General features: G+C 54.0%; 1 protein-coding gene across 3 annotated transcripts in view; it reads left to right on the top strand.

Annotated features, from left to right (window-relative positions):
- SLC66A2 (solute carrier family 66 member 2) overlaps positions 1 to 14,830 on the top strand; it is a 46,042-nt gene that overhangs the window by 29,349 nt on the left and 1,863 nt on the right. For 2 of the 3 annotated variants that reach the window (XM_024754837.1, XM_024754838.1), the window contains 2 exons: positions 3,320 to 3,536; positions 14,755 to 14,819. In XM_024754837.1, coding sequence (XP_024610605.1) covers positions 3,320 to 3,536; positions 14,755 to 14,819 — 282 coding nt within the window. The remainder of the gene's footprint in view (positions 1 to 3,319; positions 3,537 to 14,754; positions 14,820 to 14,830) is intronic. The other variant, XM_024754839.1, reaches the window with a different exon arrangement.

Consider the following 14,830-nt stretch of genomic DNA (forward strand, 5'->3'; position numbering starts at 1 on the left):
GGGGCCCGGGATGGCCTGAAGAGAGCTAGCGAGAAGTCGGAGGTGGCCACGCGGGCCCCCTGCGGCCTCCCTGAAGCCAAGGTGAAGCCCCAGGCCTGACCCTCCCTGCGGGTGGGGGGCGGGCAGAGATGCCGTGGCTCTGGCCCGGCCCCTCTCTGGGCACCATTCTTCTGTCCAAGCTCGCGTTGACGTCCTGTAGCCTCAGGACTGGGTGTACAAATATCTTTTCGAGTACGTGTTTTCAGTTCTTTTGGGTGTATGCCCGGAAGTGGAATTGCTGGATCATACAGTAATTCTGTGTTTAATTTGTTGAGAAACTGCCGTCCTGTTTTCCGCAGCGGCTGCGCCAATTTACATCCCCACCAGCAGTGCACGGGCTCCCTCTTCCCACCTCCTCGCCAACACTTGTTATTCCTTGTCTTCTTGATGATGGCCATTCTGACAGGTGTGAGGTGACATCTCATTGTGGTTCTGATTTGCATTTCCCTGATGATTAGTGATATTGGACATCTTTTCATGTACCTGTCGCCCACTTGTATGTCTTCTTTGGAAAAACGTTTATTCAATTCCTCTGTCCACTTGTTTATTTTTTTATTTTTTAATTTATTCATTCATTCATTTATTTTTGGCTGTGTTGGGTCTCCGTTGCTGTGCGGGCTTTCTCTAGTTGCGGCGAGCGGGGCTACTCTTTGTTGCAGTGCACGGTATTCTCATCGCGGTGGCTTCTTTTGTTGTGGAGCATGGGCTCTAGCACACAGGCTTCAGTAGTTGTGGCTCGTGGGCTCAGTAGTTGTGGCTTGCAAGCTCTAGAGCGCAGCCTCGGTAGTTGTGGCGCACGGGCTTCAGTAGTTGTGGCTCGCGGGCTCTAGAGCACAGGCTCGGTAGTTGTGGCACATGGGCTTAGTTGCTCCATGGCATGTGGGATCTTCCCGCACCAGGGCTTGAACCCGTATCCCCTGTACTGGCAGGCGGATTCCCAACGACTGCGCCACCAGGGAAGTCCCATTCTGCCCGTTGTTAATGGGGCTGTTTGTTTTTGGATGTTGAGTGGTCTGGTTCTGTATATATTTTGGATATTAACCCCTCATAAGATAGGAAATATTTCCTCCCATTCCATAGTTTGCCTTTTTGTGTTGCTGATTGTTTCTTCTGCTCCGCAGAAGCTTTTTCTTTGTTTCTTTTTCCATTAAATTTTTAAAGGTTGCCCTCCATTTACAAAGTATTGGCTATATTCCCTGTGTTGTACAGTATATCCCTGTAGCTGATCTTACACCCAGTAGTTTGTACCTTGCACCCTCCCACCCCTGTATTGGACGCACCCCCCCCCACCGTAACTACTAGTTTGTTCTTTATATCTATGAGTTGCAGAGGCTTTTTAGTTTGATGTAATTCCACTTGTTTATTTTTGCTTTTGTTGCTTGTGCTTTTGGAATCATATCCAAAAAATCGTTGCCAAGACCCATACCAAGGAGCTTTTTGCCTAGAAGCACAGAAGTTTAACATTTTGATGTAGTCCAATTTATCTGTTTTTGCATTCGTTGCCTGTGCTTTTGGTGTATCTAAGAAATCACTAACAAACTCAGTGTCATGATGCTTTCTCCCTGTATTTTCTTCTAAGAGTTTTCTAGTTTCTAGTACGTTTAGTCTTCGGTCCATTTTGAGTTAATTTTTGCACATGAAGGTAGGGGCCCAACCTCGGTCTCTTCTCAGAAACTTATTGACACGGGTTTTCTGGTAGTCATTTGCCAACTGACTTGCTCCCCGAGAACCTAAGATAGAAAGGCTTCCGATCGATTGACCACAGACCCCGCTTTCTGAAGTCCCCACACACTCACCTGCTGTCCTTGGCCGTCCCTGTCCTGCCCGAGCTCTCAGCCCTGGCCGTGTTCTCCCTGCTCCTCGGGCACAAAGACAGGACCTAATTCGGCAGGCCTGCGCGTCCTGCCCTGCCACACCCTCTCGGGCCCTCTGTCTGGGATGCCTGTGTGTGGGCCCGCTGTTCCGTGTCCTGCGCCCACACACACAGGGCCACACACTGTAGCCGGGGCCTCTTCAGGGAGCAGCCAGGCTCAGGACCCTGAGGTCCTCGGGGAGGGGACCTCAGTGCCACAGGCCGTGTTCATTCCGCCTCTGGCGCCCCTGCCTGCCCTCCCCCTTCCCAGCTCCGATGCCCACAGTGTCCTCATGTGGGGTTAGGTAGTGGGAGACCTGGATGTGGGGGACAGGGCGTGTGGTGCAGCCTGGACCCTCCCCCACGGCACCTCCCGGCCCCCTGGACGGCCGACTCCTGGTGGCCTCGCCCGTGCTGGCAGCCCTTGCTGGGCCTTTTCCCGAAGGGGTGCTGGGCTCTGGACCTTACCAGTCTAAGGACGGGGTCAGGCTCGGCACGTCACGCCCTCCCCGACTCCCTCCGTGTTTATCCCCATTCCCTGACCTTCCCGGCCACCACGTCTGTGCCCAGGACCCCCGCGTGTCTCTGCCCGAGCCCAGGAAGCTCGTGTGAACTGCTCATTTGTGTGAGTGCTTGTGAACTTGGTGTCGGCAGGACACGCCTGTGCGGCAAATGATAACATCGTACCAGCTGAGTGTGTGGTGATGTCGTACATTTTTACTGGGCCCTTATTAACCCTTATTATGGGCTGGGTACTTTTGAGATTCATAAGATTAACTCATTTAACCAATAAAACAACCCTAGGAGGTAGGAACTATTGTTCCTCTATTACATCTGAGGAAATGGAGAAACAAAATTAATCCAAAGTTGCAGAGGGAAGGAATGGGGATTCTAACCAGGAGAGAGGTTCCAGAGGCTCTGGACCAGCCCGCAGTACACTATCAGACTATTTAGGAAGAATTTAAGGATTTTAGTGTCTTTTATGTGGAGCTAGTATCTGTATCAAGGCTCCTTCAGAAATGCCGTAATGGAGGCAGATGGAGCCCACAGTTTACGTCCTCCTCTCACTGACCTCGACCTCCCCACTCGGTCCTATCCTCCCCGCACTGACCTTGACCTCCTCACTCGGTCCCGTCCTTCCCACACTGACCTTGGCCTCCTCACTCGGTCCGTCCTCCTCTCACTGACCTCGACCTCCCCACTCGGTCCTATCCTCCCCCCACTGACCTTGACCTCCTCACTCGGTCCCGTCCTCCCACACTGACCTTGACCTCCTCACTCGGTCCCGTCCTTCCCACACTGACCTTGGCCTCCTCACTCGGTCCCGCTCTCCCCACACTGACCTTGGCCTCCTCACTTGGTCCTGTCCTCCCCAACACTGACCTTGACCTGCACACCTCATTCACGTTTCTCTCCCTTTTGCCCTAGACTTCGACCCCCAGCACTTTTGGCACTGGAACAGCTTTGGGGACTACGTGCAGTGTGTCCTGGCCTTCACCTGTGTGGCGGGCTGTGTCACCTACCTGTCCATCGACTCGGCCCTTTTCGTGGAGAGCCTGGGCTTCCTGGCCGTGCTGACCGAGGCCATGCTGGGCATGCCGCAGCTCTGCCGCAACCACCGCCACCAGTCCACGGAGGGCATGAGGTAGGGGCGCGGCAGGGACCTGTGTGCAGATCTCTGCTTCACTTTCAGTTCTGCTGGGAAGCTACCAGTTCAAGAGCAGCTTCGGGCTAGGACGCTGGTCTTCTGACCTCTTGATGTACAAGCAGGTGTGTTCCTGTGCGACAGGTGAGGGGAAGCCGAGACCCTCCCGTGAAGCAGCTCACTGCGGGCCACAGACGGGAGGCGGGGTCCGCAGATGCCTCCTGAAGGCAGAAGGTTCAAGCCCTTTAATGTAGGAAACGACGCGGCAGCCTCCTCCCCCTTAGCACGAGAGGTCTCAGGTGCTCCCCGCCTCCCTCAGGCACAGTTCCATTTATGAGAACATCAGAAAGCAAAAAACGCTTAGGAATTAACTTAACCAAGGAGGTGGAAGACCTGTACAGTGAAGAAACTACGGTGAGATGCCACCTCTCACCCGTTTGGATGGTGACTGTCAGAAAAACAGAACAGCAAGTGTTGGTAAAGGATGTGCAAAGATTGGAATTCTTGTGTTCTGTTGGTGGGAATGCAAAGTGGTCCAGCTGCTGTGGAAAGCAATATGGCATTTCCTCAAAAGATTAAAAACAGAATTACAATGTGACCCAGCAATTCTACTTCTGGGCATATAACCAAGAGAATTGAAAGCAGGGTCTTGAAGAGATATTGTACACCCATGTTCATAACATAATAGCATTATTCATAACAGATAAAACATGGAAGCAACCCAAGTGTCCATCAGTGGATGAATAGATAAACAAAATGTGGTCTGTCCGTACAATGGAATATTACTCAGTCTTAACAGGAAGGAAGTTTTGACACAGGTTACTTCATGGAATCGTGAGGACACGATGCTCAGTCACAAAAGGACGGATACTGTATGCTTCCACTTATACGAGGGACTGAGGGCCATCAGATTCATAGACACAAAGTCGAATGGTGGTTGCCAGGGGCTAGGAAGAGGGGAGAATGGGGAGTTGTTGTTTAATGAGTATTTATCTGTGGTGTTCTTGAGTGGGTATCTCTCTGTATAGATTTTTTTAGTGAAGTGTAAAAGCGCTACCTCCCTTATGGTATTTTTAACGTAGTAGATTTTATAGATGTGACGTTTCCCTCCACTTATAATTTTCTTAAATATTTCCTCTATTCGTATTTAGAACCACATCAGATAACATTACAATTTTTGCTTCAATCAGCATAATGCACAAAACTGAAGAGGATGGGAATGTCTATTGTTTTACCCTTATTTTTCCTTATGATGTTCTTCCTTCCTTCCTGCTGTTGCAAGATGCCTTCTTTCCTTGTTTTCGTTTTTGTTTTTGTTTTTGTTTCCTGTTTTGAGAAACTCCTGTAACTAGCCTTGAAGGGTATTTCAGGTGGTGACAGATTTTTTTACTTTTCCTGCACCTGAGAATGTCTTGATATCCCTTTCATCTCTGAAGGATGTTTTTGCTGATATAGGTTGAACTAGGTTGATAGTTCATTTCTTTTAGCCCTTCCTTCTGGCCTCTTTGGCTTCTGAGGAGAAACCCACTGTGATGTTTGTTTCCTCTGTAAGTAAGGTGTTATTTTGCTCTAGCTGCTTTTGAGATTTGTTTTTTTGGTCTTTGGTTTTCAGAAGTTTGACTGTGTCTTGGTGTGGATCTGTCCTGTTTGGGATTCACTCAGCTTCTTGAATCCCTAGGTTATACTTCCTGCTAATTTGGGGAAGTTTTCAGCTGTTATGTCTTTGAGTACTTTTTCAGTCCTGCCCTCTACCCCTCTTCTCTAGGACTCTGATGATGTGGAGTGTTAGGTCACTTGCTATGATTCTTTTGTTAAGATCATTTCTTTTTTTGTTATGGTTCACTGGATCTTTCCGGTGTTCCAGCCACTGTGCTCTGAGAGCCCATTTACTGACTGTTCCCTTTGGTTATTGTATTTTTCGATACAGTAAAACTTACATTTGGTTCTTCTTTACATATTTGTTTCTTTTGTGAAGCTTTTTGTTTCTTTGCTGAGACTCTCTTTTTTCGTTTGTTTCAAGCATATTCATAATTGCTCACTGAAGCAGTTTTAAAGTGGCTGTTTGAAAATCTTTGCTTTTTCTCACTGTTTTGGCATCTAAACACTGTCTTTTTAAAATTTTGTTTGAGATCTTTTTGGTTCTTGATATGACAGGTGATTTCCAGTTTAAACCTGGACATTTCCACGTTATTTATAAGACTCTGTGTCTTACTTAGACCTTTGGTTTTAGCTGGCTTTCTTGACACTTCCCTGGTGGTGGGATTGGGACGCCTGGCAGGAGTAAACGTCTAGGATTTCCACCCTTCTCTGCTATCACGGGTGGTGGGGGGGCTGCCTTTTTTTCTGTTTTGTTTGGAGTAGAGCAGTTACTGGCTAAAGTTGCCTATTCTGCCAGGCTGCACCCTTCCTGGTCTTTTGCACAGAGAACAGCCTGTTCCTGGGGCCTCCTGGCATTTCCTGCTTCTTCAGCTCCAAGTCTGGCGTTCCTGTGGCCTTTTCCCCACCTTTGAGAGTCTTGTGTTTCTGCGTAATGTCCAGGGTGTATGGGGGAGGAACAGGGGGACGATTCTGTCTTCCAAGAAGCTGAAGTTGGTGTCACACCTGATTTTAACTAACCCTTTGTTTTTGTGTGCGATCCTCTTATCTTGGGTACGGGACACATGACTGCAGCTGTCTTTTAGGCTGACCTTCTAAACCTCCTTTTATGTGACCACCGTCTCCATGTTTCTCCAGAAATATCCTTGCCATCTGACAGTGATGTGCAGATGTTTTAATTTGCCCAGCTCATCTGCTTGACTGACGGCCTTGAAGGCAAGAACTGTATCCCGTTTCTTTCTTTCCCCAACATCTGACAATGTGCTTGGAAAATTACAGCAGTTCAGTTCAGTAAATATTTATTGAATGAACTCATGAAGGACTAAAATAGTTGATTCTCGAAATCACTTTCGGGAAAGTGACAACACTTGGGGAAGCAGGCATGAATGTGGAAGATTTACCAGTGTGGGTACCTAGCTGATCGGGCTAATTCTTGGAGAATCTGTGCACAACAGCAAAAGTTGCAGAAGGCCCCAGTGGGAATTGTCCCTGGTGGGGCTGCGGTGACTCAGCCAGCAAAGGCAGTGTCGGAAAGACGCCAGGCCGGACCCTGCAGGTCTGTGCTGCTCTGCAGGAGCGCGGCCGTGGGCGTGGCCGTGGGCGTGGCCGTCCCCCTTCCTGTCTCAGGGTGACCTCGGGAGTGACGGGATGCGCAGAAGGCCCTGGTACCTGGGGCGTTGGACCTGAAAGGAGGAAGCCCGGGTCGTGCACGTGCTCCTGAGGTTCTGACTTTAGGGCGGAAAGGATGCGTGTGGTCGTCAGCCTTTGGTGACCGCAGCCCCTCTCCCCCAGTGCCCTCCCCCCCACAGACCACCCGCCTGCCTGGTGGCACCGGGTAAAGGAGACAGAAGGCAAAGGCGGAAGGGAAGGGAAGGAGACTGCGGTCAGTGCCGCGAGCAGGTCGCGAGAAGGCCCGGCTGCGCGGGGACGAAGACCCGCTTCATGCCAGCCGGCGGGGCCCGAGCAGGGCCCGGAGCCAGTGGTGGGGGGCAGTCTCTGTCACGGACATGGGCACGGGCCGCTAATTCAATCAGCTTGGAGTGCAGGGTCCTCTCGAGAGCCCCACTCATCCTCGTTAAGAAGACTAACCTAATCGTGGGCCCTGCCGCTCGGAGCCGGGCTCTGGGTGGAGGTGCAATTAGGTTAGGGGCCTGTTCAGTGTTGCTGTCGTGGCGGGGCTCCATGGGTGGGTCTGCAGGGCCAGGCCGCTGGGGGCCAGCTGGGCCCCGAGCTGAGGCTCTGCTCTCTGCATGTGGTGTGGGGTGGCATGTCCTGCAGGTGGCCGGAAGTGATGGGAGGGTCACAGGTTCTCTGCTCAGCTGGAGTTAACAGAGAGGTGACCTTGCTCTGTGTGTATCTAAAGGGCCAACACCCTTTTTCTTAGCGGTGAGCACACACTGAGTGCTGAGAGAGAGAGTGAGTGCGGGGCTGGAGCCTGGTTACAGTTCTGTTTCCTGTAAAGTTTGTGCTTCTTCGAAGAAGTCTGTGTAAGAGGAACTCTAAGGTAAAGGAATTTTCACGCCGTGATGGATTAAACCTGAAGCAGGTGCGTCAACGGTGCAACGCAGGCACAGGCCTCTCCCAGCGCAGCTCACAGGCACCCGGGCCTCCGCGCGTCCCTCTTCTGGGTCTTCCCTCAGCCCCACCGCGGTCTCTGCTCCATCCCTGCCAGGCTCCGTTTTGTCACTTTGTCCCCAGGGTGGGGCCTTCTTTCCTTGCTCAGTGACGTGTCTTCAGAACAGCTTGGCTGTCACACGTCAATAAATCCGACTCCACGGTCCTGAAAATGAGACTCTTAGGTATCCCTGTGCAGGCCGGGCTGGTCTGACCTGCGTCTGACCCTTCCCTCGTCCCCAGGGCCAGCACGATGCCACCCATGTGTTCAGGGAGCCTGGATGCCCGCTCGAGCCTGAGCTGTGGCGAGCGTGGTTGCCCCCGCGTGTCCAGCCTGTCACGTTGTAGCCTGGTTCCTACGGGGTGGATCGCGGGCTCCTGGGTGGGGCGAGGAGGGTGGGGCTGTGAGGAAAGCGCCACTCGCGCTCTCCACATCCCGGCCTGGAAGAGAGAGGCTGGGGCTCCCTGTGTGCACTCAGCCCAGCACTTGCCCCGACACGGGACCCTCCGGCCGGCTGCGTGGTCAGCCCCCCTTGGCATGGACACCAGAGCGTCCCGAGGTTGGTTGCTCCCGTCCCAAGCAGAGGACCAGAGGCCTTCCTCCCTCTCCTGCACCCGGGCCCGGACTCGGGACTTGGTCTCAGGGCTGCCTCTGCCCCTCGTCCCCACTTCCCAGCAGCCGCCCTGCGCGGCCTGACCCAGCACCCTCAGGCGTCCATCCAGGGAGCCCGCTGGGAGGGCTGCTTCATCCCCGACCTGCTCTATGACGGAGAAGCCCTGGACCCGCTGGGATTTGGGATTCGCAGAGCCCTGTGGTCAGGGCCACCACAGATCTGCTGCAGGACGCTCAGCCTCAACTTGCTTCAGACAGAAGACCGTCAGGAGGTGTAAGAAGGGAAGCGGCTGTGAGGTCCTATCCGAGGGCCAACTCCGTCTCCTGCGGACCTGCTTGGAAGGGCCTACCCACGGACGCCTTTAGAGGGTGTGAGCCCACGCGCACACGCAGATTCTCTGACACACACGCACATATGCTCACGCACACACATGCACACATTTTCACACACGTACATTTCTTGGAGGAAATGCAAGAGATACTTGATGATTTCCCTTTACAAGATGTTAAGTGACTGTTCTTCTGAACCAGTAATAGAAAGTGCCGTCGCTTTTGAAATCATGTTACTAATTAGTGCAGAAGTTCCCTTCTCCTTCCTCCGCGTTTTGCCGGATCGGTAGATGTTCCCCAACAAGTAATTACTGGAGAGCCTGGGGGCGGGTGGGACTGGAAGAGGAGGCCAGCTGTGGGGAAAACCATCCGGGGAACCGGTTACGATTGAGGAGGGGGAGGGGCAGGCGGGAAGCCCGGGGGCGAGCAGGGGCCACGAGAGGAGGTCGTGTGTACGCGCGTGGTGTGGTGGGGATGCCCCAGCCCGCGGCCTTGTCCCAGCGGGGACACTTCCTGCCTTGACAGGAAGCGTCCGGGAAGTGTCCACCTGGTCCGGCTCCGGCGTTGCCCTTGAACCTGGAGCTGGGCGCCTGGAGCCTTGCCTTGGCTGCTCGGGAATCAGGGCGGCGTCTCCCTCGGGGGCTGCACGTACGTCACTTCTCACCCCCCACTCATCTTCCTCTGTCGTCCTTGACACGGAATCAGCCCACAGTGGTGTGAGCGGAGAATGCCGTGCACGTGGTAACAGCGCACGCCTGGGCTCCCACACACGCTTCTCCGCCACAGTACACGCACGCACACGCCACACGCAGGGTCCAGTCGGTGGACGAGGAGGGCTGGAATTACAATTCAGCAAAAGCCCTGGAACTTAAAGAAAAAAAAAAACTGCATTGAGATGTAACCTATCCACCATCGCCATTTAAAGTGCGCAAGTCAGTGGATTTTAGGACTACCACAGAGCTGTGCAGCCGTCACCCAGTCTAATTTTAGGACATTTTCGTCACCCAGGAAGCAGCCTCATACCCGTCAGTACTCCCCATCGCCCCCACCCTCGCTGCCAGGCCTGGGCAACCATTGGTCTGCTTTCTGTCTCTGCGGCTCTGTGCTCGGGGCACGTCATGTAAATGGAATCAGGCGATGCGAGGTCCTTCGCTGCGTTCACTCTGCATGATGTTCCCAAGGTCCGTCCACGTACGATCTGGCAGTGTCCATCTTTTCTAAGGTTGAATAATATTTCAGTGTACGGACAGATCAAGTTTTGCTTGTGTCTTCTTCAGCTGGTAGACATTTGGGTTCGACATCTTTTTGGCTGTTCTGAACAGTGCTTCTGTGAACATTTGTGTACCGGTTTCCGCGTGGACGTATGCTTTCCTTTGTCTTGGAATACACCTAGCAGTGGAATTGCTGAGTTGGTGGCTGCACCATTTTCCGTTCCCACCAGGGGTGTTCGGGGGTTCTGGCTTCTCCACACCCTCACCAGCGCTGGTTACCCTCTGACCCCTTGATTGTAGCCATCCTCGTGGGTGTGAAGTGGGATCTCCTGTGGCTTTGACTTGCGTTTCTCTGGTGACTATGACATCAAACACCTTTGCCTGCGATTATTGGCCATTTATGCGTCTTCTTTAGAGAAAGGTCTATCCAGGTTCTTTGCCCATGTAAAAATTTGCTTAGCTGCCTTTCTTTATTGATTTGTAGAGATCTTTAACTGCTCTTGCCAGGTATATGATTTGCAAATATCTTCTCCCAGTGTGTGCTGTCTTTTCACGTTGCAGCGCAACGGATTTGACTTGGATGGAGTCCAATGTATCATTTTAAAAACTGCTATGCTTTGGATGTCACACCCAAGAGACCACTGTTTCTTGTGACCCACGGTCACAAAGACCTACTCCTGTGGGATGTGTTCTGGGTAGGGTTTGAATTTCGGGGAGCTTTGGATAGGCGGACAGGAGGGTAGGTGTGGCCCGGGCCGGGAGGTGGGAATGAGGCGCGGCCGGGGAGGTGTGTGGGCTGCTGGCGGGGCTGGGGTAGGCGCAGGGGTGAGGCTCTCACCTCGTGGACACTGGCCGGGCGGAGGCTTTCTGGACGGCCGGATGGGGCGAGGATGAGGTGAGAGGTATTTTAGGAATAGTCATCTGCCTGCTCACTTGGGGAGGAAACATGCTGGAGCCAAGAATGAGGTACCGGGGGCCCGGATTAAAATAGCAGGAGGGCGGGGAGGGCCAGGTATTTGAGGCAGCAGCTTGGGGTGGGGCCCGGTGTGAGGGGGGACCTAGAAAAAGGAATCCAGCTTCCCGGCGCCCCCTGAGCTGGAGGAATGCAGCCTGGGGACAGTCTCCCCTCCCACCCAGACCGGCTTCTGCAAGGTTCCGAGCCCTGCGCCCCCCGCACCACTGGAGCCCTGGGCCAGCTGAGCCCTCTGTCGAGGAGGGGTCTTCCTGGAGACCCAGCCGTGCGCAGCACGCGAGCTCCGGACGTGGTGTCCACGAGGACGTCCCTGGCCTGCTGGCCAGTGGTAGCCAAGCCTCGGGGCTCGCCCCACCCAGTAGCTGTTGAGGGTAAAGGATGACCTAACACCCGTGTGGGGAGAATGGGCCTGGGCTCGGCACACGTCCACAGGGCACCGCAGGGTCTGGGGTGACCAGAGGGTGCGAGGCACGAGCTTGTATGTCCAGAGCGCCCTGCACGAGGCCTCACATCGCTCAGGCTGGCACTGGTCTGCTTAGACGGGCCGGGAGCAGCTTGATTAATATTTGCCCCGAGCCCTCGACACGTGGGGCTGGTGGTGGGGCCTGTCGGATTCCTGCCCCCGGGGCGAGAGCTGACTGTGGGCTGGGCCCGGGGAGGCGCCTGGGCAGCTAAAAATGTTCATGTGCGCCAGGCAGGGCCCAGCTCTCTGCAGTTACCTCACGTCTCCACTTGTGGGGGCAAGGTGCACCTGTGCCTCCAGGGCCCAGAGGGACACCAGCCCGGGACAGGCTCCAGCTGTGCCTTCTGCCGCCCCCTCCCCAGCCCTTCCCACAGTGTAAGGCACTCGCTGTGTGCCCTTGGGCAAGCCACCTGACTTCTCTATGCCTCAGCCTCTCCTCCATAAAAGGGGCCGCACAGGCCACTCTGTGTTGTTTGTTTTTTGGGGGGGGTCTTTGGGTCTCCTATTAAGTTCGGGTACCTCTGGGGGAGACTGTGCCTCAGCTCTTAATTCTGTAAAATGGAACTAGACTCATTTATGACTCGTTGGTTCTCTTCCTGTCTTCGTGGCCTTTTGCAGAAATAGCGGTTGCTTGTCAGAGCTTCTTGAAATGCTTGCTCTGTGGGTGTGGGTTTTCCTTTGAAATGGAGGTGCTCCGAGCTGTGGAAAGCTGTGAGCAGCCTCGCTGGCAGGCCGGGCATCTCTGTAGCTCAGATGGGTGGCTCTGGTCTGCCCAGGTGCCCGCAGCCTCCTGGTGCCACCCGGCCACACTGGTGCCCAGTCCCCCGGCGCACACCGCTCCCACCACAGCTGTCACTCTGGTGCGTTTCTCCACCGTGTCATGTGCATCTCCCTCCCGCCCAGCCTCTGCAATCCCCCCGGGGTTCTACGTGTGCAGGTTGACCCGAGCTGCTGCTGGGCAGCCCCTGTGCTCCCACCCGCTGCTCTTTCCAGATACCGCTGTGGGCGGCCCCTGTCCAGTCCCCTGTGTCCCCGAACCGTGATGCAGAGTCACCCATGGGCCATTTTTCACACCACTGATTCACTAGAATTCCGAGTTGGTGCACCAGAGCAGGACAGAATCCAGACGGAGAGACAGGCACAACTTTGCAGCGACAGACGCCACGTAGAAGAGATGACAGCAGTGAGCATTCTCCCTGCTGCTCCTCAGCCATCGTCCAGGGTCTACTAGGTCAGGTGTCCACAGGGACCAGTCAGCGAAGGCCAGCAAAACTTGGGACGGGGCACAGGGTGGCCAGTGATGGAATGCTACTAATCTCAGATCTTTTCCATGAAGGGCCCGTCTTTCCCCTTGGGTGCAGTTACAAATCTGGACAGGACGGATGGGGCAGCTCTGGGTGCTGGAGCAGACGGATTGACGTTTTGTTTTTTCACATCTGCCAGCCTGGACTCCAGCACAGCCCCAAGTCCAGAACGGTGTGCTGGGTAGAAAGCTCCGAGAGAAGCCTCTCTGCCTGGTCTGAGGGGCAGGAAGGGCTCTCCTCCAGGACCTGCGGGGCAGACGACCACCCAAGTCCCCGCCTGGCCACCGAGGGCTGCCCACACAGTGCAGATACGAATAGCGCCGCAGTGCTTTTGAAAACTGAGCTGAAATTGAGCCGTAGCCCCTGAAAACCACCCAGAACTTGCAGCTTGAACTCAATTTAACCGCGTCGGTTCCCTGGTAGAACATAAAACACGACGTTCTCCACAGGACTGAAGCAAGACAGTCTCCTTACGGAACGTTAAAAACGTCTAGGATATAAACCCAAGTTACTCACCACAAAGAATAGGAAGATCTCAGCAACTCTCAAAAGACAATCAACAGACAACAAAGAATCGAGAAACAGTCAACTAAGGTGACACAGATACTGGAATTATCAGATTTTCAAGGCACTAGTGTGACTGTGCTCTAAAGGGCAACAGCAGACGCTCTTTAAATCAATGCAAAGACAGACCATCTCAGGAGAGAAATAAAAGCTGTAAGAAAAGCCAGCTCGACGTTTTTAACTTGAAAAATACAGTAGCTAAATAAAAACTACACTTCAGTAGTTCAGTGGTAGAATGGTGATGACAGAGGACGAATCAATGAACTTGAAGATCAATGAGAGTCTGAACAACAGAAAAAGTGAAAGTTTGAACGACAGAAAAAAAATCGGGGGAAAAAAAGAATAGACTCAGGGACAGCACCATGAAATCTAACATTCGTGTCACCTGAGACCACAGGAGAGGGGAAGGGCTGGTGCAGAAAAGAATGCTGGAGAAATAATGGTTGAAGACCTCCCAAATTTGATGCAAGATCAACGTACAGATTTAAGATATTCAGCAAGTCCCAAACGTGCATTACATCACAAACTGCTAAAAACCAAAGGCAAATAAATGTTGAGAGCCAGAGAAAAAGGACTGATGATATATAATAACCTGGATTTTTAAATGCAGAGTTAGTTATCAGCTAATTAAAAACAAAAGTCTTTAAACGCCATGTGGGTCAACACGACAAGCCAAGTGAGACGCACGGGACTGTTCAGGTGGGTGGGCCGGCCGCAGGGTCGACGGGAACCAACCTCCTGGGCCTCCCCGTGCCCTGAGTCATTCTCCTGATTAAGGATCATGGAAGCCTCCAGACGCTGTGGGTGCAGGTCAGGGGAGCTGTCCACTTCCTGTCCCGTGACGTGAGCGATAGACGACACGGGGCCGCTCTGTGCCACACGGACCGATCTCAGACTTTGGGAGTGGCACCGATGACCAGGAATGGAATCGCCCTCAGGCTGTCTTTTGAGTGTGGAGCCTGGCCTGGAGGGGATTCCCAGGAGAAGCCCGCATCACCCGGCTTTGCCCGGCAGCCTCTGGTTTCCTGCTCAGCACCCCTGGGTGCAGGTGTGGGGGGCAGAGGGCCGCCCCTCCCAGGCCAGTTCTCATGCTGCAGGGTCAGCCTGTGGGACGCGGCATGAGGAGGTGGCGGTCTTCCCTCTCCCATCTGAGGCCACAGCACGTCTCCCGAGGGACACACACCTGATGTGCCTGCAGCCAGGAAGGATGGGACGTTTGTGAGGCGGTGTGGGCTCGGCCCCTGTGCCAGCCCCTCCCCTGCTCTGGAGAGCTGAGGCTGCTCCTGCCGAAGGGCCTTCCTGTCCTTGCGGCCATGCACGCGGTGGCTTCATGGCCAGGACAGGAGGGATGGGAGGGTGGGCCGAGGCCTGGCATGGCCCCTGGCCCCTGGGCTATGTCCCCTGGCCCCTGGATTAGGACCCCTGACCACTGGGTTATGTCTCCTGACCCTGGGTTATGTCCCCTAACCACTGGGTTATGTCCCCTGACCCCTGGATTATGTCCCCCGGCCCCGGGGTCATGACCCCCGACCACCGTTCATGTCTCCACAGCATCAAGATGGTCCTCATGTGGACGAGCGGCGACACCTTCAAGACGGCCTACTTCCTGCTGAACGGCGCGCCCCTG

Source organism: Neophocaena asiaeorientalis, unplaced genomic scaffold, assembly GCF_003031525.2.
Source record: "Neophocaena asiaeorientalis asiaeorientalis breed wild unplaced genomic scaffold, Neophocaena_asiaeorientalis_V1.1 scaffold124, whole genome shotgun sequence".
In the NCBI taxonomy this organism is placed as follows: domain Eukaryota; kingdom Metazoa; phylum Chordata; class Mammalia; order Artiodactyla; family Phocoenidae; genus Neophocaena; species Neophocaena asiaeorientalis.